This window comes from Acanthochromis polyacanthus, chromosome 7 (assembly GCF_021347895.1).
Source record: "Acanthochromis polyacanthus isolate Apoly-LR-REF ecotype Palm Island chromosome 7, KAUST_Apoly_ChrSc, whole genome shotgun sequence".
Taxonomy (NCBI): Eukaryota; Metazoa; Chordata; class Actinopteri; family Pomacentridae; genus Acanthochromis; species Acanthochromis polyacanthus.
The window spans coordinates 1566105-1592154 of NC_067119.1; the positions used below are offsets into that span (position 1 = coordinate 1566105).

General features: G+C 39.8%; 1 protein-coding gene and 1 long non-coding RNA gene across 4 annotated transcripts in view; both read right to left on the reverse strand.

The window, feature by feature from the left end:
* Positions 1-17013, reverse strand: part of LOC110964156 (dematin-like) — a 29077-nt gene extending 12064 nt beyond the window's left edge. The window contains exons 1-8 of one of the 3 annotated variants that reach the window (XM_051950600.1): positions 16794-17013; positions 16364-16603; positions 11049-11101; positions 8508-8566; positions 3836-3870; positions 2774-2854; positions 2566-2694; positions 160-204 (exon numbers count right to left, since the gene is read on the reverse strand). In XM_051950600.1, coding sequence (XP_051806560.1) covers positions 160-204; positions 2566-2694; positions 2774-2854; positions 3836-3847 — 267 coding nt within the window. In that variant the 5' untranslated portion in view covers positions 3848-3870; positions 8508-8566; positions 11049-11101; positions 16364-16603; positions 16794-17013. Of the gene's footprint in view, positions 1-159; positions 205-2565; positions 2695-2773; positions 2855-3835; positions 3871-8507; positions 8567-11048; positions 11102-16363; positions 16634-16766 lie in introns of those variants that run through there. The other 2 variants (XM_051950599.1, XM_051950601.1) reach the window with 2 other exon arrangements.
* Positions 17014-17156: 143 nt separating this feature from the next.
* LOC127534710 (uncharacterized) lies at positions 17157-19069 on the reverse strand. The gene is made up of 5 exons (XR_007942969.1): positions 18047-19069; positions 17933-17989; positions 17553-17875; positions 17325-17381; positions 17157-17172 (listed from the first exon to the last, which is right to left on the reverse strand). It is a non-coding gene; the product is annotated as an uncharacterized LOC127534710 (long non-coding RNA).
* Between the last annotated feature and the right edge of the window lie 6981 nt (positions 19070-26050).

A 26050-nucleotide genomic window follows, 5' to 3' on the forward strand; every position in this document is an offset into this window, starting at 1 on the left:
CTGAGTTAGAAATCTGTCTCTGGTACAAAGCTGTAGGTCTTTATGCTACATTTATGGACCACTGGGGGAACATAAACCATCACATCTAAACAGAACAGTAGAAACCTGAAGATAAATAATATGTTGAGGTAGAACAAAGAAAGGGGGAGTCTTACTCACCTCTGGGGAGGGAGGAGGAGAGATGGAGCGAGGAGACAAGGACCTCTGGAGGAAAAGAACATTAACAGAGATTAAACACTCCTGACCTGATTTTAGGATTTTCTACTTACTCATCATTGTTAAACACCAGAATCACTCAGGAGGCCGCCTGATCAGACAAACTCAGGGGAACAAACGATCCTTAAACTGTGCAGAATGATTTTAGGTAATCTGGGTTTCTATATGTTGCGTCAAAGAACTCAGACTCACAAAACTGCAAAATCAAAGCAATCAGCTCATATAAATTGGCTTTTTAGGCAGACAGGAAGGTTGCTGACCAAACCCTAACCTTAGTCCAAGTCTGCACCGTGAAACTGAATCATTTCCATTATGGGGTCGGTCCAGTGTGACCATATAAACAGATAAATGTCCCCACACCGTCAGCAACACAAACACACACCTGGGCTCAGCTGTGCTAACAAGCTGTCAGCTCTCTAAGCAGCAGATTGATGTTTCTGTTAGCAGCCAGACGCAAAACTAACCAACCGGCAAACTACTAAACTGTCAGACCAGCCAGCCGACCGTCACGCTGGCTGGTTCCTCCTGATCCAAAGGGTTTGTAGATTTGTGTGAAGGCTAAAAGGTCCTGGAGAAGAAACTAATGTCCATCTGAGATGCCGGAGAACAGGAGGACTCCATAAAATGTTATATATTCTATATTTTGTCACCAGATGTGCTGAGAAAATGACTGAATCAAAGAGGCTTCAGAAGAGTTTAGTGAATGACGGAACAATGGAGGACAAATAAAGGACTAGAGAACAGGTAAAAGCTTTTATAAATATGGAACAAATAAAATCATTAATTATTAGCAGCTTCTGTCTGCAGTCTATTAATGCAAAACCGTCTAGAATTACCAGTAGAACCTCGTTAAATGACACTAAACCCCTAAAGAACACATTGAATTTCTCTGATGATTATTAAAATCTCCAAAAATATCGGAATAACCTCTTAAAATATGACGAAAGGTACCTGAAAGACTACAAGAAAACCTCAGAAAATCTTAGAAAATCTGTAACATCACTTTAATTAAGACCACTGGAACTTTTAACATGGCAGTTAGAAAACAAAAGATATCTAAAATCCCTATGATGATTAGTTTGAACCTCCTGTTGGACTAAAGCTTCATAACAGAACCCTCGAATCTCTTCACTTCCTAAAGCATGACTTGAAACCCTGTACGCCACATAGAACATACTCAGTGACCATTACAACATCTGTAACAATGTTGGGAACCACTTAAATAAAGCACAGAAAGCCATTACAAAAACTAGCAAAAACAGTGGCAGAACAACCTAGAACATTCTCAGTAGTAATTAGAGCATCTCTGTGATGATTGTTAGAACTTCCTGTTGGATTAAAGCCACCTGAAACATCTCTAGAACCTACTCAGTGACCATTAGAACTCCCTAAAGCATGACTAGAATCATCTGAGATGCCCTAGAACATCCTCAATGGTCACTTACACATCTGAAAGAATGTTGGGAACCACCAAAAGGAGTCCTAGAACCTTCTCATTCATGACAAGAACTAACAACAATAATGCTAGAACAACCTCAGGGACTCCTAGAACATCCTCAGTGATGAGGGATGATCTGAAAGAATGTTGGAAACCACCAAAAGGAGTCCTACAATCTCCTATTGATGATATCAACCACCAAAAACATGACTAGAACAAACTTAAGGACTCCTAGAACATCTTCAGTGAATGGTAAATGGTTGTATTTATATAGCGCTTTTATCCAAAGCGCAAAACATGATGATATGTCACATTTACCCATTCACACACACATTCACACACTGATGGCGGGAGCTGCCATGCAAGGTGCTAACCACAACCCATCAGGAGCAATTAGGGGTTAGGTGTCTTGCTCAGGGACACCTCAACATGAGCTCGACGGGCCGAGGATCGAACCGGCAACCTTCTAGTTACAAGACGGCCGCTCTACCCACTGAGCCATGCCGCCCCACTGACCATTAGAACATCGGAAAGAACGCTGGGAACCACCTAAAGGACCCACAGAACCTCCTCACTGACATAACATCTAGCAAAAGCATGACTATAAAAACCTTAGGACTACTATGACATCCTCAGTAATGACTAGAACATCTTACATAATGAAGACGGTTTGACTAGATCCCTAGAACCTCCTCAGTGACCAACAGAACTTCCTAAAGCAACACAATACCATACAAACAGGGAGAACACTTCGGAGGGCTGAGCTGACAACAAATATCGGATGTATTTTACATTAAACCTTGGGGGACTGATTGAGACTCAGAGCATCGCCGTAACCATGGTAACTGACTCCTGATGCTGCCGTAGAAACAGGAATAAACCACATTGACCCAGCCCAGACAGGAAGTCACCTCCAGGGGGCTGTAGCTGTAGTGGGGCTGGTAGATCATCAGGTCTGGTCGCTCAATGTCCAGGATGGCTTTGTCTCTGGGTAACGCTGCCAGGTCCTTGTAGCCAATGACCCCGTCCTCCACCCGGGCCTGGAGACGGAGCAGATTACAGATTACCACTCAGATTAATCCCAACACCAACACAACTAGATCCGTGCAGATGTCTCACCACGATGGCAGCAGCAGGGGATCCGGGAACACTGGTTCCTCTGAGAGACAAGACACTTCCTGGAGACGTCTGGGCCAGCTGCTGCTCACAGAGACACAGAGATACACAAAGTTATAGAGATACACAAAGATATAGAGATACGCAATCACATAAGGATGCACAAAGATATAGAGATACACAATCATAAAGATATACAAAGATATAGAGATACACAATTATACAAAGATACATACACAAACACATGTTTGTGTCTTTCTGGGGACCGTCAGTGACATAATACATAACCGGGCCTCTTACTGGTGAACACCAATAAACTAACCTGAACCCGCAAATCAAGTCTGTGAGGACAGAACAAAATGTCTTCACTTTCTAAAACTGCATTGACCATCTGAAAACGTCCTCATTGTCCAAAATATGTCCTCACATTTCAAATTAATGTCCCTGCTTTCGAGAACTGTCCTCAATTTCCAGCCATGTCTCTATGTTCCTAGAAGTATCTTCACTACCTAAAAATGTCCTTGCTATCAAAAAATTCTACATTTCTATCAATGTCTTTACGTTCCAGCAATGTCCACACTTTCCGATAATGTCCTCCCCTCCTCCCCAGAAAATCTTATTTCAGAAATGTCCCTGTTTACCAAAATGATCCTCAGTTATCAAAACTGTCCCTGTGTTCCAAGCATTTCCAAACCTTAGTTATCTGTATAGAAAATAACGTGATACAACAAAATGACCAAACTTTCTACACAATGTCCTCACATTCCAAAAATAATCTCCTTCTCTAGGAATGTCCTCACTTTCTCCAAAATTTCCCCACTTTAAAAAAAATGTGTCCTACTTTCAGAGAATTCGGTCACATTCCAAAAAGTGTCTTCACGTTGTAATAATTTCCTCAACCGTGCATGAAACATCAAACAGCCTTTTCACATTTGTCGTCCCTTCGAGGACGTTTTCAGCAATATTTCACTCTAAGCAAACCTTCAGTTTTTAATTTCTGCTCCAGGGTTGAACTTTTAGGTGCTAAAAACAGAAACATCAGAAAGAGAAGTCCCATGACATTACCTTGGGCATCATCCTGACTGCTGATTGGTCAGTTCCTGAAAGAGACACACACATCGCCTGGTGTTAAAAATGGAGAGAGGCATCATGGGAAATGTATTCAATACTTTGTCTCATCCTGGAGCTGTTTATCCAGAGCAACAACCAACCAACCAACCAACTAACCAACCAACCAATCAATCAATCAATCAAACTTCATTTACAGAAACAATCAAACCCACAGGATGGTGAAGAACCAGGAGAACCAATCCAGATCTTTTCTGAAGTGATCAGCTGATCTGTGAATATGTAGAAATCCTCCTGGTTTGTTTTAAAGCTGCTGATTTGCTTCATGTAGTGAATTAAAGATAATTTTACTATTTAGGTCAACATCAGTTTCTGACCCCAGCTGGCTGCTGCTCTGAATTAAAACATCTGTCAATCAACTATGAAAATTTGGCCAGATATATTTAGCTATTTAAACATAATAAAACTGTCCTTCTATGTTCATATGCTGGAAAACAACAACTTACTATTTCTAAAAATTCAGATTTTGATGTGGACAAAAAGTACATTTGAGCCGTAAAAAACATCCAGAACTGTAAATACTATTCACACCAGAAATGAGCAGTTTTACAAATTTGTTCTTTTATGTGTGACTGTAAAATTACACATTTTTAAAAACTGTTTAAAATCATGAAAGTCATCATTATTTTACCGACATTTGTCATTATTGGAAAGAAAACTTAGACGTATTAAGGACAGAAAAAGGGTAAATACAACAAATTTTCGTCGTTTTAGATCATTTCTGGAAAATTTTTCTGTAATTCTGGACACAGTTTGAATAATTTTAGATCATTTTTGAAGCATCTTGGACAATAAGAGTTGGGAAGCAGAGTGGTCTGAGATACTTTCTGTTGCTTTGGAGGAAAATGGGTTCAGAGTTTGTGCTTTCTAGAATGATCTAACATTCTACTGTAACGCTGTATTTGGGATGTGGGTTCAACCACTCTGACACTAAAATTTAGACCATGAAATATTACAGAAATGACATAACGCTCGATTCAGACTTTCTGTGGGTTTCCTCTAAACTCTAAAATGAGCGTATCACTGCTGCAGCTCCACACTAATGCTCGTCTCTTTCTGCCTCACTGTTGGTCTAAAATGAAGAAACTGTGACTCGTTTCCTTTGTCTGTGGTCCTGAAACTCTGAACAGATGACTGAGGAATCATCTGACAGAAAAACACTGAAATCTGCTGCAGAGGCTTTCCAGACCAGAGTCCTGTAGGAGCAGAGTTACGCCCACAGCGCTCTGACAGCAGCACAACCCTGGAGGCTCTACCTGAATAAATGAAGCTTCTGGCTGAACATTTAGAAATGAAAACACTCCTTGTGGTGAATTAATTCAGAATATATCTGTAATCCACAGGTTTATTGAAGCTGATTACTGACGTCCTCAAAGCTGCAGTTCTGACAAACTGTTGGAATAATTTTCTCAAACCAATAGAAAAACAGGTGAAAATAAACCAGTAGATGAATAATTATAATAGTGGATAAATAGATTGATGTCTGTTTATCCACTATGTTGCTAGCTTCAGTATCTTTTTAACATTTTCTTCATTTATATGTTTTCCACTATAGAAATATGAACATTTTAAGATGTTATTATAGGTATGAGATGCATTTTTAACTATTCTCCATCTTTTTATCAAATAAATTCACCATTATTTATATAAATAACATTTAAAACAACAGACATTGAGCCAAAGTGTTTCAGAATTTACTAACAAATTTGAATATCAACGTTAAGACCACACAGTATTATATTATTAAATATACATATATATTAATAAGACCTGACAGATTGTGAGTGTTAAGATATTATGCACTGATAAAAACATATTTAATATTTTTGTTGTTAAATCTGTAATTATACAAGACCTCTCTCATTTAACAAACAAATCAGTGTGAAGTTCTCTAAACTAGAACTGTACCTAATTTTAGACATGTATGCATGTATATATATATATATATATATATATATATATATATATATAGATAGATAGATAGATATAGATATATATATGTTACAGGCAAAATTAGAATCCAGGCAGATTTTAAATTCGCCTAGGCAGAATTAGAATAATTTGGCCTGTGACTTATATATATATATATATATATATATATAGAGAGAGAGATAGATAGATATATAGATATATATCTATATATCTATCTAAATATATATGTATATATATATATATATATATATATATATATATATATATATATATATATACATATAAGTTGAATCTTCATCAATCATCAATGAGATAAACAGGATGTATTTGAGGATGTAACAGTGGGCTACAAGTACAAAATAAACCATATAAAGAGCTAAAAATGTTGGTAAACTGTTTTTTTCTTTCCAGAATGAATCTGTGTAAAGTTACAAAAAGAACACTTATTTTACTTTTATTTATAACTATATCAATCTAATTACACATTTAGAATATATATAAAATTACTATATATATATATATATATATATATATATATACATACATATTTTTGAGTGAAGCGATGCTCAAATTGGACTGAACTTTTTCACGTCATATTGTCTAATTTTTTTTATCTCTCATAAGATTGTAAAGTCATTTCATATTACAATCATTGCAGCAGAACCTTACATATTAGTATTTGGTTTATTAACCCTTTAAGCTTCAGTCAATTCCAGCCGTTTTCAGTACAAAAAATCGCTAATATTCTATTTTTAAATAAAAACAATTACGAAAAATACAGGGAATATTGGACGGGCATCGCGAGGTGCATTTCCTTGAAAATGACCGATTCAGGGATTTTATACCGACTTCAGGACATGTTTTGGACAAAATAGTTTACTGGCTTGTGTCATCTGGATGTAAAAGGTTGGATTATGGCCGTTTTTTGTGGAATCTTTTTTTGTGTGTGTAATAATAAACCCGGAAATGTGAGTTGCGCTGTGTGCGTTGAAGCTGTGTATAGAGAACGGATGGATGAATATTCGTTTTTGTCGGACAAATGTGTTTTTCTCACCCGCTGTGGTAATCACATCTGAAAGTGGTTTATACCGGCGGATTCATGAGAATCTAAGCTTTCCATCGGCGTATAGTGTTTGTATAATCGTGTTTGCAGCCGTCGGACATTCTTGAAATTCCTATGCAAATTAGTAGGCGTACTGCCGGCGGCACACTGAAGCTTAAGGGGTTAATTGCTGTGTTTGGACACAGTCTCCAAACAGTGAAGTCCTAAACCGGCATTCTCTCTGCCAGCCAGCAGGGGGTGACTACTGTGGTTGTTAAAAGATGAGAAAATGATCCGACTCTTAGTGTGATCTGTTACCTCAGTAAACAGTTTCCTGGAGAGTTTTTGGTTTCAGTTGTTAGTTTAAAGCTTCTTTTAGGGCAGCTTGATGTTAATTTAGTTAATTATGGTTCATTTTAGATCAGAGATGTCAAACTCATTCTAGTTCAGGTCCACATTCAGTCCAGTTTGATCTCCAGTGGAACGGACTGGTAAAATCACAAAATAATAACCTAAAAATAATCACAACTCCCAATGCTTCCTTTGTTTTAGTGTGAAAAAGTCCATTCTGAAAATATTCACATTTAAGGATTCATCTTTTTACAAAACATCATGAACAACCTGAAATTTATTCAGTTTAATTTCATCAACATTCATCCTCAGTTTATCATTTCCACATTACAACTTCCAGATCACAGAGTGTCTACAAAGGAACACAACATTTAGTCACCTGGAACAGATTAATAGAGTATTTCACTGTATGATCAAAACAACAAAAGTCAGACAAAAACAAGACAAAACATTCCAAAAATGACACACAAAATGACAAAAAATGAGACAAATGACACAAAACAAAACAAAACAAAAGAGAGAAAAATTAGACAGAAAAGTTACAAAGCAAAAAAATGGACAAAACAAAAACGACAAACAAAACAACGCATACAGCAAAATACAAAATGACAAAAATTAGACAAAAAACAGAAGCAAGACAAAAAGGAAACACAAAACTACAAAAACATGAGACAAATGATAAGTCAGACAAACAAAATAACAAAAACAAATGATGACAAAAGTGAGACACAAAACGACAAAAGAACATTGAACAATCTAGTATTTTACTTTCTGATCCAAACAACTAGTCATGGTGTAGAAATTATTTTAAATTTATAGTTTTACTAATTTACAATCTACAGTTAATGTCTTCTCTGTAATTTTTACACTTTGAGGGCCGGATTGGACCCTCTGGAGGACCACTTTTGGACCATGGGCCTCATGTTGGACCCTCTGGGTTAGAGGAAAACAGACGATAAAGTGGAGAATGTTCTGATTTGATTTTTGATTCTTGATTCTGACATTCTGGGCTCTTTGACAGCAGCTTCCATGACATGTGAAGATGCTAGGCTAGCAGCTATGCTAGGCTAGCAGCTTCCCCTGCTGCTTTTCTTTGTGCTAAGCTAAGCTAACCACATCCAGATGAAGGTGTGACCGGACGGTTGACTCGACCCTGACTACTCATGGCTCTGCTGCAGCTGCCGGGTTGCCAGATCTGCTTTGTGTGACGCGACACAAAGGGATTATTCCAGAGTGTACGGCTTTGTGCTCGGGTAACGTTCGGTCGGACGGCGTGTTTGTTACCTCAGAGAGAAAAAGGGATCATGTCTGTTTGTCTTCAGGCCTCTGCAGCCGATCAGTACCTGGAACACAGAAACAGGAACAGGAAAAGATGAGTTTAAAAAGAGCTGAAGTACCGTCTGCAGCTGAGAGCGTTTAGATCTGAAGGACCTACGCTACGCAGCACACTCAAAATATGATAAATTCATATTTTTTAAGTTAAAATCAAAGTCAATTTGGTTTTACAATTTTGGTTACTTTAATTTTTAAGCAGTAGGTTCATGATTATTTCCTAATGACTTCCATATTTACTCCTGTATATGGATTTTTTTAAATGTAATTATTTAAAATACATGTCCAACATTCTTAACAACAAATTTAAATGAAGCCTCACAATTTAATGTTTCTGTCTGTTTTTAAAAAAAATCTAAATTCAAGATGATTTATTCTTGCAATATTGATTTTTGTTCTTTATTTTGTTATTTTTAAAACATATAATTAACCCTCGTGTCGTCCTGTGGGTCAAAATGGACCCGATTTAATGTTTGAAAATGTGGGAAAAAAAAAATTCACAGTGAAACTTCTGATGGCCACATTTTCAACATTTTTGGGAATTTCTTTGTACATTTTTGGTGGAAAAATAATGTAAAAAAAGTTTCGCTGGATTTTGGTTGATTTTTATGTGAATGTTCTTAAAGAAAACATGAGAAGTTTAACTGATATATATGGAATCAGTTTAGATATTTTTAGGATTTTTTTGAAGATTTTTACTCATTTTTTGAAAATACAAGAATTTTCTTGCCAAATTTGGGAAATTTTTTTAAAATAAAACTTTTAAAGGATTATTGGAATTTTCTTCCTGAAGGTTTTGCACCTTTTCAGAAATTTGGGGAATTTTTTTGCTGAATTTTTGGATTTTTTTCAGATGAGGAAGCAATATTTTTTGGTGCCCATAAATGAAGACAACAGGAGGGTTAATACAGGCTTTCAAGATTCTTAGAATTTAAAAATAAAATCCAAAACCCCCGATATATTTGCTGCATTAGGTTTTATAATTAACATTTTTAAAACTTTTAAGCAGCACATTCATAAAGTGGAGATTGTTTCATAATATTTTTTTCTTCATTATTTTTTAATTATTTATTTTTTCTTAGTAAAGCAAAAGTCATTTTTTAAAGATACACCCCCTGTCAAAAGTTTTGAGACACTTTCTCATTCAGATAAATTAGAACCCGTCTCAAAACTTTTGACAGGGGGTGCACACATGAACACAGATAAACTTTTTGCATTATTTTTTATTAAAAGTACAAAACCCAGATTATTATTTTTTGTTTAAAAAAAGCCAAAAATAAAAACAACACAAATGACATTTCTTTCATATTTTTAATCCCGCTGTCGTCATGTTTTACCGTTTAAAATCTGTGTTTGATTCTGTGATCAAACTAAACATGTGAACTGAGTGGAAGTGAATTAATGACTGTTTCTCTTTAATTAATCATCTGTAAATGAATCTTTAGTTTTCTGGCAGCTTTCTGACTGAACTCACATCGATCAGTTCTGGTGTTCTCTGAATAATTCATGTTTATCGTCTGACTGAAAGAAAACCTCAAACTCTGGAGAGATTCGGTTGTTTGGAGCTTTTTTATTGTCTGTTCGTCTGCTGATTATTTTCTTAAAAAACATTTTAGTCTTAAAAGGGAAATAACAATAAACTAATAAACTGGATCACATTTTAATTTTTTTTTTTTTGCTTCTTAGCAGCCGGTTCAAGATGTCCACATAAAATTCTGTTAATTTCTGAAGATTTTTCATAAAAGATGGAACTAATTTGGCAGTAGTGGTCGAGGAAAGAAAAACAGCTGCTAAGCCAACATTTTTAATCTATTTATATGATTTTATGTTTTGCTTCTAGCTCGCAGCTGTATTCTCAAATATATCCGGTTTATTTTACTGATGAAAATTCAAGTTTAATACTGTACTGTGTTTATATATGTACATAAATGATGACTGATTTAGTTAATTATTTGTCTTTTTAATTTTTTAGCTAATTTCAGTTATTCTTCTACGAGTTTGACAAAATGATTTGATCAGAACTTGCAGCTTTGAAGACATCAGTAATGAGCTAAACCTGTGGACTACAGACATATTCTGAATTAAATCACATTTTATATGTGTTTTTTGCATTAGTTGAGGTTAATCGTGAGATTTGAGCTTCGTCTGGTTTGGACTGACTGATATATGAGGAGAATAATCTGAGTTTTACAACCTTAAAGCTGCTAAAAAAGAAAATAAAACCTTAAAAGACCAGAACAGGACGTCCAGAGAATAAAGAGTCTGTCTCTGGAGGCCGATCCATTACAGTCCAGTGGCTCCTGGTGATCAATAACCTGATCAATAGGGTGGATCAGGTATCAGGACTGGACGGTGTGTTCACTGTCAGTCAGACGACACCACACTGTCTCTGCTCTGACGCTGCGATCGATCAAAACCCGGACAGATGATCTGGAAATCGATCACAGGTCTGGACAGAGGAAACATCTAGAATGTAAAGAACGTTCCACTCACATGTTCAGGTCTGGGTGGTTTTTCTTCTCTGCAGCAGGAACTTCTGGGCTCACCTGTCAGAAAACCAGAGATAAACGTGTTTAAAGAGCAGAAACCAATAAACCTGATCGATCTGATCAGAGGACGGAGATCAAACTGATCTCTGGTGATTCAGAGCTGAAGAGGGAAACAGAAAACATGCAGCTAAAATCTGAGAAAATCTGAAGCAAGTTCTGAACTCAGACGGAGACATTTGAAGCTCTGCAGACATTTAAAGACTCAAGAAGGAAACTCTGCTGAAAGAAGACAAACTGATCTGAAGGTTAAACATGCTGACAACACTCGACTGTTCCACTGATATTACAGACAGTGAACTCACCACAGACTGTCCCACTGATATTACAGACACTGAACTCACCACAGACGTTAATCAATCACTGATATAATCAATATATTTATGTACAGAAGTGACCATTTTGCTGTCTTGTTGTCGTTTACTTGTTTTGCTCTTGGATGTAACTCAGAGGAATGCTGGGAGATATGTGAAGGTTGCTAGGTTACCACACCCAGCCATCCAATCAGCTGGCAGAGACAAAGAGCAGACCTCCCACCATCAGACCACCAACACACAGCCTCAGGTAAACTCCACCCGGCTCAGCCGTCTGTAATTTAAATCAAGCTCCACTGCCAGTTTTCTGGTGATTCTAACATCTAAACTTCCTGAACAGTCGGAGATCTCCTACATTTCCTAGAATTCCTTTCAACACCAGACTGAAAACACAAACTGAGTTCAGATTTCTGTGAGAAAAACCACATCAACAACAAAACTGAACAGTCAAAGAGACAAAGAGAATTCACATCCCCAAGCTAGCCACTAGCATTATTAGGCTAGCCACTAGCATTATTAGGCTAGTGACTAAGGCTGTGTCCGAAATCGCATACTAACGTACTACATACTACATACTCAATGAGTATATACTGTATACTACGTACTATAAGTATGATTAGAACCGTTCACACTGTAGTATACTACTCCGTTTCCCATAATGCATTTCAAACCTCCGACGACAAAAACCGGAAGTACGGCTATCAAATATCTCGGCTGAATGCCGGCTTCAGGTCGATTTTACGCTAACAAACAGTCGCATAATTAATGTGGCAATTTCAAGCCAGCACTCCTCATGCAGTTATTAGCCAGATTATGCGAATCGTTTCAATTGTAGCTGCAGGCTACTGGAGGTAGCTGCTACTTGTTCTGTATGCAAAGCGAGCTGCTATAACTAGCTGCTAGCATTCAGTAGCACGTTGTGAGGCGTCTGACAAATTTAAAACGTTGGTCAGAAAACGCCTATTTCTCAAATCTGTGGGGTGATTAGGATGACTACTTAACCACATAAAATAAAATAAAAATCGCCGCGGTCCGGCCATATATCCCACGGAGGCTTGCATTTTGGTGGATAGCTCGCAAAGCATTATGGGGCGGTTGAGTATGACTAGTGTGGTCACCGCGCATACTTAAAATTTTTCCGGATATAGTATACATCCGGGTATTTCTCGCGTACTCAATCTATTCATACTATCCAATGTGAACGCACTACATACTTATTTTGACATCACATTTAGTATGAGTAGTACGTTAGTATGCGATTTCGGACACAGCCTAACAGTTACTGGCATCATCAAGCTAGCAATTCGTAATTCCAGGCTAGTCAATAGCATCCCTACTCTAGTTACTGGCATTCAAAGTCTGGTGACCAGCACTCATAGGCTAATCACCAGCACTTCCTAGGCTAACAATTAACATTCATCGGGGAGTCACTTAAGTTCATACGATAGTCACCAGCAGTCCCAGGCTAATCACTAGCATTATGTGGTGAGCATCAAGCATTCTTTTGCTAGTCGCCTAGACGAACAACTCACAACCCTTGAATAGTCACTACTCCATAGGCTAGCAACTACGATTCCTAAGGTAGTCACTAGCTTCTTAAAACTAGCAGTAAGCATTACTAGGCTCATCACTAGCATCTTCAAACTTGCAACTATCATCTTTAGGCTACTTACTACCATCCCCAAGCTAGCATCCAGCATTTCAAGGCTAGTCTGGAGCTTTCCTAAACTTGTAACAAACTAACATTTCTGGACTAGTCAATAGCATCCCCAAGCTAATCACAAGCAGTCCTAGTCTAACAGCTAACATTGATAGGCTGGTCACCAGCAGCCCCAGGTAGCAACAAACATTCATATGCTAGCTTTGTAAGGCTAGTGACTACTCTTTGGCTAGTTGCTACTCCCTAGGCTAACAATTACAATCCCTAAGCTAGTCATGAGCATCCTGAAACTAGCAGCAAGCATTAATATGCTAGCCACTAGCATCCCTAGGCTACCTACTACCGTCCCTAAGCTAGCGACTTACATTTCAAGGTTAGTGTCCTTAGCTTCCCCAAACTTGTGACTAGCATTCTAGACTAGTCAACAGAACTCCGAGGCTAATAACGAGCATTCCTCGTCTAACAACCAGCATTCACAGACCAGTCCCCAGCAGTTCTAGGCTAGCAACAAACATTCACAACCTAGTCACGATCATTCCAAGGCTAGTCACGATGCCACCATTTAGCAATCGTTTGCTAGTCAATTAGAAGTCCTAGTTTGGCACCCCAAGCTACCACCTAGCATTAATAGACTACTTACTAGAATCCAAACGCTTGCAAATAAAAATTCAAGGCCAGTCAGTAGCATCCCCAAGCTTGTGGTCTAGCTAGCATCTAGCATTCTTTTGCTGGTCACTAAGACATCCTAGGTCAACAACTCATTCCTTGGCTAGTCGTTGCTCCTTAGGCTAGCAGCTAGAATTCCTAAACTAGTTACTAGCATCCTAAAACTAGCAGCAAGCGTTAATAAGCTAGCCACTAACATTATCAAACCAGCAATTAGCACTTCAATACCATCCCTTTTCATATCACTAGCATTCCTAAGCTAGCAGATTGCTTCCATACTGTCATCAGCTTTTCTCTGGCAACAGGAAGCAGATCTTCTGATCTTCTCAGTTTGCAGTAAATCTGCTGAAGTGAAGCTGACTGACTGGAGGAATCCTCGGTGGGCGTTTCCCTGGTCTTTGTGTTTTAGTGAAGACTCGTAAATGATCTCGTCAGTATCTCTGAGGAGGTCTTTAGTGCCGGTCACTGATCTCTCACAGACAGATTTGGGTCCTGAGAACGTTTGGACCTTAGGTTCACCATAAAGCTGCTACACATGAGGAGCTTTTTCACTTTATGGATGTTTTTGTGCCTTGTGCTTCATCCATGGACCGTCTGAGATTTCGATGCTGGCAGCTGAGAAGGATCGATGAACAGGAGTCTGATTATTGCAGCGTTGAATCAGCAATAAGCTCCTATTTTGTCTTGCTCTAGATAAGATGTTGAATTGTTTTTTTTCACATTTGCAGCTCGTTTTTAACCAGCTGTATGAACGAGAGAGGCTTGACTTGGTTAGAGATTCTAAAAACAGACAAAGTGAACTCAGCATCCGTCTGTAAAGCGTCTTCAGCTCAAACAGTCACATTGTTCTGCAGCTGAAACTGTAAATACGTGTCGCCTTCAGGATTGCTGTGTCGCTTTTATCCTCAGACTTTCTGCTGAGTCGTGACGCAGGAAGATGTGAAGCATGTTGACGCCTGAAGCTGGAAGTGGGTCAGCCTGAGAACCGCTGAGTCACTGTTCACAGCTCCTCAGACGTCGACAGAGCTGAAAGTTGAACAGCAGAACTTGAAGTTACCGTTCTCCAACACATTTAAGGTCCTTCATGTTGTCCTTCATCGGCTCTTTGACCTTCACCTGTTCTTCTGTCTGAGTTTACTAATGTGTCTGAAGATAAATAAATCTAAAAACCATCAAACGGCTTTTGTTTCATTTCAGTCTGAGCAGGAAAATCCGCTGCGTCGTGACAAAATGAAAACAGATTTCTACAAAGGAATGTCAATTAATTAATGAATAAAATGGAAAATAGATAATTTCAGGTAAAGACTAATTTTCAGTTGGATTGAGGTCTGGACTCTGATTCGGCCTCCAGAACTTCCACCATGATGCTGCCTCCACCATGCTTCATATCATGATGCTGCCTCCACCATGCTTCATCGTGATGCTGCCACCACCATGCTTTACATCATGATGCTGCCACCACCGTGCTTCATATCATGATGCTGCCTCCACCATGCTTCATATCATGATGCTGCCTCCACCATGCTTCATCGTGATGCTGCCTCCACCATGCTTCACATCATGATGCTCTTTCTCTCTGTCTTCAGAGGAGTCATTTGTGTCTTGGTGGCCTCCCTCATTAGTCTCTTCCTTATAACTCTTTGTTACCTTTTCTTCAACCTTCACTAAAATATTAATCCCTCTTTAATTGGCAGTTTAATTTAAAAAAAGGGTAACTGCTTTGTTGTGCCATTTTGTTTTATTAAAATAATTGATAGATGAATTGATGGAAAAGTATTCATCAGTGGCAGCTCTACTGAACTTTAACCAAAGATTAAAAGCTCATTAATATTCAACAGATAAAGTGAAAGGATGCAACGGATTGGTGGAAAATCTGAAGCTGTTTGAGCTTTAGATTGTTTTTATGCAAAATCACAAAAACATGACACAAACAGCAGACTGCAGGAGTGTGTTACTATGTGTGTTTGTTACTGTGTGTGTGTTACTGTGTGTGTGTTTCTGTGTGTGTTACTGTGTGTGCTTGTTAGCGGCCTCTTATCTCGACTCACAGAGATGCGACCACACCCGCTCTGTCGTGGTTTCAGTAACGGCTGCTGTCATTGGTCGATGACATCACGGCGTCTACGAGGTTCTGACTGACAGGAGCTCAAAGCGCCGCCTCGTTTCCAGCAGGAGAAGAAGACTTTGACTGGTTTTCTTCTACCATCTCAAAGGATGAAGAGCCTGAAGGAACCTTCACCACAACCGGAGAACCTCTGAGTTCTAAACATTTCAAGGAACCTCTTAGAATGTTCTGAGGGAATCATATGTGGAGTTCCATTCTGAACATCTTCATCATTATTGTTGTTGTTTTTGAGCAGATTCTTTCCCAAATCTGCTCAAATAAACAACACTGGTGTCCAACTTGTATTTAGTCTCGTCCATAAATTAATGCTGAAAATCCTTTCTTACTTTTATAGTTGTTGCTGATGAAAAACCTGTTTTATTTTGGACTAAAGGAAAGTTTTCTAACACCGTCGACCGTTTTGTTCTGTAAATGAAACTGAACATACTGCAGTGTGCACACCGACAGTGTTTTTGTGGTCTCTTTAATATTTAGTATAGTTTCTCCATTGTTCTTACCTCCAGCTGTCAGGTTGAAAACATGTTCTCTGGAGGTTTCTGAATGTCACCGAGTTCAGTTCTGCTATCAGAGGAAACTGTTGCTCGTCTGTCAGCAGCAACTTAACATTCCTCAGAGCTGCAGGAGGCACAAACATGACCAGTAGAACCAGTAGAACCAGTGACACCAACGACCAAACAACCAGTACAACTATCTGAACCATCACATCTAGTACATCCAGGTCCTCCAGTCCTTCTAACCTCCTCCAGACCTTCTAACCTCCTCCAGTCCTTCTAACCTCCTCCAGACCTTCTAACCTCCTCTAGACCTTCTAACCTCCTCCAGTCCTTCTAACCTCCTCCAGACCTTCTAACCTCCTCCAGTCCTTCTAACCTCCTCCAGACCTTCTAACCTCCTCTAGACCTTCTAACCTCCTCCAGTCCTTCTAACCTCCTCCAGTCCTTCTAACCTCCTCCAGACCTTTTAACCTCCTGCAGATCTTCTAACCTCTTCCAGACCTTCTAACCTCTTCCAGACCTTCTAACCTCCTCCAGTCCTTCTAACCTCCTCCAGTCCTTCTAACCTCCTCCAGACCTTCTAACCTTTTCCAGACCTTCTAACCTCTTCCAGACCTTCTAACCTCCTCCAGTCCTTCTAACCTCCTCCAGTCCTTCTAACCTCCTCCAGACCTTTAACCTCCTCCAGACCTTCTAACCTCCTCCAGACCTTCTAACCTCTTCCAGACCTTCTAACCTCCTCCAGACCTTCTAACCTCCTCCAGACCTTTTAACCTCTTCCAGACCTTCTAACCTCCTCCAGACCTTTTAACCTCCTCCAGTCCTTCTAACCTCCTCCAGACCTTCTAACCTCCTCCAGACCTTCTAACCTCTTCCAGACCTTCTAACCTCTTCCAGTCCTTCTAACCTCCTCCAGACCTTCTAACCTCCTCCAGACCTTCTAACCTCTTCCAGACCTTCTAACCTCTTCCAGTCCTTCTAACCTCCTCCAGACCTTCTAACCTCTTCCAGTCCTTCTAACCTCTTCCAGACCTTCTAACCTCCTCCAGACCTTCTAACCTCTTCCAGACCTTCTAACCTCTTCCAGTCCTTCTAACCTCCTCCAGACCTTCTAACCTCTTCCAGTCCTTCTAACCTCTTCCAGACCTTCTAACCTCCTCCAGACCTTCTAACCTCCTCCAGTCCTTCTAACCTCCTCCAGACCTTTTAACCTCTTCCAGTCCTTCTAACCTCTTCCAGACCTTCTAACCTCCTCCAGACCTTCTAACCTCTTCCAGACCTTCTAACCTCTTCCAGACCTTCTAACCTCCTCCAGTCCTTCTAACCTCCTGCAGATCTTCTAACCTCCTCCAGACCTTCTAACCTCCTCCAGTGCTTCTAACCTCTTCCAGTCCTTCTAACCTCTTCCAGACCTTCTAACCTCCTCCAGACCTTCTAACCTCTTCCAGACCTTCTAACCTCTTCCAGACCTTCTAACCTCCTCCAGTCCTTCTAACCTCCTGCAGATCTTCTAACCTCCTCCAGAACTTCTAACCTCTTCCAGACCTTCTAACCTCTTCCAGTCCTTCTAACCTCCTCCAGACCTTCTAACCTCCTCCAGACCTTCTAACCTCCTCCAGTCCTTCTAACCTCCTGCAGATCTTCTAACCTCCTCCAGACCTTCTAACCTCCTCCAGTGCTTCTAACCTCTTCCAGACCTTCTAACCTCTTCCAGTCCTTCTAACCTCTTCCAGTCCTTCTAACCTCCTCCAGACCTTCTAACCTCCTCCAGTCCTTCTAACCTCTTCCAGTCCTTCTAACCTCCTCCAGACCTTCTAACCTCTTCCAGTCCTTCTAACCTCTTCCAGTCCTTCTAACCTCCTCCAGACCTTCTAACCTCTTCCAGTCCTTCTAACCTCCTCCAGACCTTCTAACCTCTTCCAGTCCTTCTAACCTCTTCCAGACCTGCTAACCTCCTCCAGGCCTTCTAACCTCTTCCAGACCTTCTAACCTCTTCCAGACCTTCTAACCTCCTCCAGACCTTCTAACCTCTTCCAGACCTTCTAACCTCTTCCAGACCTTCTAACCTCCTCCAGACCTTTTAACCTCCTCCAGACCTTCTAACCTCCTCCAGACCTTCTAACCTCTTCCAGACCTTCTAACCTCCTCCAGACCTTTTAACCTCTTCCAGTCCTTCTAACCTCTTCCAGACCTTCTAACCTCCTCCAGACCTTCTAACCTCCTCCAGACCTTCTAACCTCTTCCAGACCTTCTAACCTCTTCCAGACCTTCTAACCTCCTCCAGACCTTCTAACCTCCTCCAGGCCTTCTAACCTCCTCCAGACCTTCTAACCTCTTCCAGACCTTCTAACCTCTTCCAGACCTTCTAACCTCCTCCAGACCTTCTAACCTCTTCCAGACCTTCTAACCTCTTCCAGTCCTTCTAACCTCTTCCAGACCTTCTAACCTCCTCCAGACCTTCTAACCTCCTCCAGTCCTTCTAACCTCTTCCAGACCTTCTAACCCAGGGGTGTCAAACTCAGTTCCTGGAGGGCCACTATCCTGCATGTTTTAGATGTTTCCCTCTTCCAACACACCTGATTCAAATGATCAGCTCATCATCAAGCTCAGCAGAAACCTGATAATGAGCCTGATCATTAGAATCAGGTGTGTTGGAAGAGGGGAACATCTAAAACATGCAGGATAGTGGCCCTCCAGGAACGGATCTTGACACCCCTGTTCTAACCTCTTCCAGACCTTCTAACCTCTTCCAGACCTTCTAACCTCTTCCAGACCTTCTAACCTCCTCCAGGCCTCCTGCTGCTCTCAGAGATAAGAGCGTCCATCTGCTGCAGAAACCTTCATGGGCTCAGCGGTTATTTAAGGAGTGTTCTGCTCTTTTACAACCTGAGGATTAAAAACTGCAAAACAACAACAACCAGAAACCAGAAAATCTGCAGGTTTACCAGCTTTACCCATCTGTCCACAACAGAAATCTGAAAAACAGATTCTCTTTATCTTTCTGTTTCCACCCTGAAAAATCTGAAAAGTCAGAAATAAATGTGACATCTTTTCTATTCTGCATCTTTATCCCCAAAAAGAGCTTCAAGAGTTCTAGATCTAAAAGTTCCAGAGCTCATTATCTGTACATAGAACCACATTCTCTTCCTGTTCTTTAATCCAGACTCAAACAGCTTTTTTCTCCACTCAGTAATTCCTCACATCAGTGAACAAAGCATCACAGTAGGGGTCCACCTTAAATCAGCTAAATTTAACATCTTTTATCTCATTTCAGACTTCCATCCTCATTAAATCTGCAGCTTTCTCCTCTTAAAAGTGAAACAACAGGGGCTCAGAAATCTGAAAACTGCACTTTGATCATCTAGTGAAAATGTGGAAAACTCAAATTTGAACAAATACTTTCATATAATGGACAACCAAATCAGACATTACCACTAAAACTAAAACATTACCACCTTAACCCAAACAATACCACCTTAAACCAAAATATTACCACCTTAAATTAAAATACTACCACTTAATCCAAACATTACCGCTTTAAAATAAAATACTACCAACTTAAAATCAGACATTACCACTTAAAATAAAACATTACCACCTTAACCCAAACAATACCACCTTAAACCAAAATAGTACCACCTTAACCCAAATATTCCCACCTTAAACTAAAATATTACCACTTTAAAAGCAGAAATTACGACTTACACCAAACATTACCACCTTAAACCAGGCACTAACCAAACCTGACTACCTTAACCCAAAAAAATTACCAATCATTACCACTTAAACTAAAAGATTACCATCTTAAACCAAACATTAACCAGAGTATTACCACTTTAAATGTTTTGGTTTAAAGTAGGAGTGCGTGGTTCATGATGGTTTTAAGGTGGTAATGTTTCGATTAAGGTGATAATATTTAGGTTAATATTGTGGTTTTAAGGTAGCAATCTTCTGATTTAAGGTGGTACTGTTGTGATTTAAAGTGGTATTGTTCTGATTTAAGGTGGTACTGCTCTGATTTAAGGTGGTATTGCTGTGGTTACCAGCCTGGCGTCTCTCATGTGAACTCACTCACACAGTTAAACTAACCCAGAGTTAACTAGCAGCCTGCTACTAGTTATCAGGACCGACTGCTGTTCTCTGGATTGTGTAATGTGAAGATGAGTCATGAGTCCAGAAATAGAGGAGAGCGCCCACGCAGCAGGGTGAGGCGTTCAGGGAGCGTAGAACTTACAGAAGCAGCCGTTCCTCTGTCAGAAGAAGACGTCTCCTCAGGCAGTCATTATTTCATCAGAGCTGCTTTTATTTTTATTTATTCATGTGTGTTCTGCTCACATTCATGGATTCACTCTGATGCACTTTAGACCCTGTTGTGTTCACTGGAGTCCTGAATAACGGTATTACAAACTCACATTTCAGCCACAGAGCCGCCGGGCACTGAAGCTGAATCACGTAATCTGAAACTGAATTGATTGTCACTGAAAAGGAATAAATTTAGAATTTTGAAGGCTGTTTGTGGATGTACGGTCAGCTGAAATCTAAAAACGTCACAAAACAAATTCTACTAAAGTCTAAACCATTAATGTCAGTTCTGAGGCCTTCATATTTCTGATGTGTGACGGATGTGAATTTGAGCATTTTGTGCTTGAAATTATTATCAATGTAATTATTGTTATTACTACTATTATTAGTAGTAGTAGTATTTGACATTTGGATTCAAACACAAATATTACCACCTTAAACTAAAACGAGTACCATCTTAAACCAAACATTACCACCTTAAATAAAAAATCACCTGCAATTAAAATATTGCCACCCTTAATCAAACATTACCACCTTAACCAAATACATCACATTAACTCAAACATTACCACCTTAAACCAAATACATCACATTAAACTCAAACAATACACCTTAAACCAAGCATTACCACCTTTAACTCCAAAATTACTGGAATAAGAAAGCTGGAATTAACATCTTCCAACAGTTGTCCTAAAGAAAACCCTAACCCTGCTACAGAACGGGCAGAGCAAAGCTACGTCCTCGCTTCTATTTTCCATCTTTTCATCCATTGTCAGCTTGATTGAATGTCTCTCTCTACCTCATATTATCAGGATCAGACTCATTCTTTGGACTGTTTCCATCAGTGGTCAGCAGTAACAGCTAGCTAAATATCTAGCTTTCTACTGCTGAGAAAAAGATCACATAACATGGATTTAGAGTAGGGTTAGCAACAACACAGAAAACATGAATAAAAATGAGCCAATCAATACCTATTATTGATCAATATGGAGCAGAACACTGGAAAAGAGAAGGTTGATTTTTCAAACATTTAGAGCCCAAATGTCCTCCAGTTCTGGAATAATCCATGAACTGATTCCAGAGGAAACGGTCGTCTGAAGCCACAAACGTCCTCATTCAGCTCGTCTGTTTTCTAGTTTCCACCGGAGGCACAGCTTTTATTCTCAGCAGCTTCAATAGGAGGTACAGTAGGCAACCTCTGGCCTCTGATGGATCCAAACTGAGCGCCGGTTTAAGGCCTGAACGCTAAAAATCTGCCGGAGGAGGCTCGGTTGTTTTCTGCCGTTTCCATGACGACGCATCCCTCCCACGTCTCGGCCGCATCCATCTTCATAAACCGACTGACCAACACGAGCAGAAATATTCTCAGCTCCGATCACAAACGTTTAGTCACACAGAACTCCAACATGACGACTTCCATCAGCCATAAACCGTGAAAACACACAAATAATCACCAGCTCCTCAACCTTCAGACAACCAATCACACACGTCTGGGACTCAGGATGGAGGGATTTCATCACTTTAAAAATTCACCAAAAATAGGCCACTCACTCAAAACACATTCTGGAAAAAAATAAAATTATTCTGAGCTCCTCGATTCCACTAAGAAACCACGACTGACTGAGCTGAGATCAACATTCATGAGATAAAACCCTCTAAAATGGGGAAAAGGCCAAGTCCAGAGTCCAAAAGATCTTCAGTTTAGTGCACAGAGGAAAAGAAAGCAGAAACTGATTGATCTGTTATCTAAACAGTTTGTTGTTTGACTTGGATCAGGTTTCATTAAAGCTGATTTATTTAGTCGTTGCCATTAAACACGCATTTCTGTCTTCTGGTTTGGACTTATTTAAGAACACATTCACTAAACTGGACATCCCATAAAACCCGCTCTTACAAAAATCCATCTGGATTATAAAAAAACAGAGATAAAGAATTAGGATTGATTTCAATGCTTCTCTGTCTGGTTTAAATTCTTAAAATGGAGTTTGGTTTGATTATTTTCCACACTGACGGCAACATCAGGGAGTAAAACACAGTGCAGCATCATGATGTGAAGCATGGTGGAGGCAGCATCATGGTGTGAAGCACAGTGTGGCAGCATCATGATGTGAAGCACGGTGGAGGCAGCATCATGATGAAGCATGGTGGTGGCAGCATCATGATGTGAGCACGGTGGAGGCAGCATGCATGACAGAAGCATGGTGGAGGCAGCATCATGACATGAAGCATGGTGAGGGCTGCATCATGACAAGAAGCATGGTGGAGGCAGCATCATGACGTGAAGCATGGTGGAGGCAGCATCATGATGAAGCATGGTGGTGGCAGCATCATGATGTGAAGCACGGTGGAGTGGCAGCATCATGACAAGAAGCATGGTGGAGGCAGATCATGAATGAAGCATGGTGGAGGCTGCATCATGACAAGAAGCACGGTGGAGGCTGCATCATGATGTTGAGCATGGTGGTGGCAAGCATCAGATGTGAACACGGGTTGGTAGGCAGCATCATGACAGAAGCATGGTGGAGGCAGCATCATGACGTGAAGCATGGTGGAGGCTGATTCATGATATGAAGCATGGTGGAGGCAGCATCATGATGTGAAGCATGGTGGAGGCAGCATCATGATATGAGCATGGTGGAGCAGCATCATGATGTGAAGCATGGTGGTGGCAGCATCATGATGTGAAGCACGGTGGAGGCAGCATCATGATGTGAAGCACGGTGTGGCAGCATCATGATGAAGCATGGTGGTGGCAGCCATCATGATGTGAAGCACGGTGGTGGCAGCATCATGATGAAGCAATGGTGTGGCAGCATCATGATGTGAAGCATGGTGGTGGCAAGCATCTGACGTGAAGCACGGTGGAGGCAGCATTATGACGTGAAGCATGGTGGAGGCAGCATCATGATGTGAGCACGGTGGAGCAGCATCATGATGTGAAGCATGGTGGTGGCAAGCATTTATGACGTGAGCATGGTGGAGGCAGCATCATGATGTGAAGCATGGTGGAGGGCTGCATCATGACAAGAAGCATGTGGAGGAGGCATCATGATGTGAAGCACGGTGGGAGGGCATCATGACAAGAAGCATGGTGGAGGCAGCATCATGATGTGAACACGGTGGAGGCTGCATCATGACAGAAGCATGGTGGAGGCAGCATCATGATGTGAAGCACGGTGGAGGCAGCATCATGACGTGAGCATGGTGGAGGCTGCATCATGACAAGAAGCATGGTGGAGGCAGCATCATGACGTGAAGCACGGTGGAGGCAGGCATTATGACGTGAAAGCATGGTGGTGGCAGCATCATGATGTGAAGCCCGGTGGAGGCAGCATCATGACGTGAAGCATGGTGGTGGCAGCATCATGATGTGAAGCATGGTGGTGGCAGCATTATGACGTGAAGGATAGATTATATAGACTATAGATAGAATATAGATAGATATATAGACTATAGATTGACTATAGTACATAGACTATAGATATAGATAGATATACAGACTTACAGATAGATATATAGACTATACATAGATATACAGATAGATACAAAGACCATAGATATATAGATAGATATATGGATGTTGAAGAGGCAGCTGTGATGCTGGATGAGGAGGAGGCTGTTACATAAATCCATCCTCCCTCCTTAATCCTCCCTCCATCCTCAGCATTCTTACATAATCGCCCAGCAGATGGAATTCTACCTGTTCACACCTCTACATCCCTCACAGACCACCACCACCAGACCCCCGGGCAGCGGGACGAGGGTTGCCCGTCTGGCCGGCCGAGGCGCACTGCAGCCCGGCGTGTCACCTCTCCAGGAGCCGGAGCGGTGACACGCCGGGCTGCAGTGCGCCGCAGCCCGCAAACAGCGCGTCCCCCGGACAAGGTCGAGCAAAGCGCCGCTGGAAGCAGCCGCGTTTCATCCAGCAGAAAGTAACGGCTCCGTGAGACTGTATGTTACTCTCCAATCTATAATCTATATTATAGATCATATACTGCACATGTAAGATAAGAACTGCAGCACCGGATCATGTATAAATACACAGAAATACTGCAGCAGGAGGACAGCCACAGAAAGACGCAGAAAGGTGAGTCTTACCTGTTCAGACCCGCTGCTGTCTGACGACGTGTGTGTGTCCGTTACTGTCAGTGTGTGTCAGAGAGTGTGTGTGTTTGTGTGTGTGTGTGTGTGTGTGTGTCTGGACGGATCCATTTAGCAGCAGCAGGGGGGGGAGTTAAACATGACGCTGCATGACGGAGAGGAAAGAAGACGAACCGAAAAATAATAATAAAAAGTTATTTTAGTTTAAGATTCTGCTCAGAAAACCTTTAGGAAAAAATTAGAATTAGCTTTACTTCATGATTTAATTTTGTAACATAATAATAAAAAGAAAAAAATGGTATTCCAGCCAGCAATATATATATATATAATATATATATATATATATATATATATGATTATATATATAAGAATATATATAAGAAAATAACACACACACACACACACACACACACACACACATATATATATACATATACATATACATATATATATATATATATATATATATATATATATATATATATATATATATATATATATATATATAAAGGTTATTTTCCTGTTAAACAAACATATTGTCCCACCTAGTACTGACCGATTATTTTTTTAAAAATTATATATATTTACTATATAAGAGTGTTGAGGGAAATTATATATATTTTATTTATTATAAAGTTAATTTAAAAATAAGCTGTTCCAACTCATAGTGCCAAATTTTTAAAAGTTTTTTTAAATTGAAAGTATGTTATTTGAGGGAAATTATGAACACAATTTTATGAAATAATTACTTTTTCCTTTTCAGACTAAATGGTTAAAATTTATAAATATAATAAATAAAGATCTGTCAATACGAGCTGGAATAACTACATTTTTATCACCTCAATAAATATAAATAAATATAAATGTGCGTGTGTGTTATCTGAGGCATATTACCATAATTCACAATAATAAAATGGAAAAAATATCTGGCATATATTTGTTAAATAATAATCCATCATATATGAATAAACTATAATTTTACAGCAAAAACACACATTTCTGACTTTATTTAGTTTTCCTTTCAATATTAACGCATAAATTAATATTTTTTTCTGTGAGTTTACTCAATATTATCTTTAATTGAATAAAATCTGTCAAACACAATTATTCTTCAAATAACAGCAAAAATCCAGAAAACAAGAAAATAGTTTTTGCTGATTTAAATACAGAAAATTCAATAAATAAAGAAATTATTGTTTATAATAAGCTGGTGTTTCATTGACTTTTTCCAGTTAATGTGTATTTTTTCTGTGAATTATCAGTTATCTATAATTTAATAAAACAAAT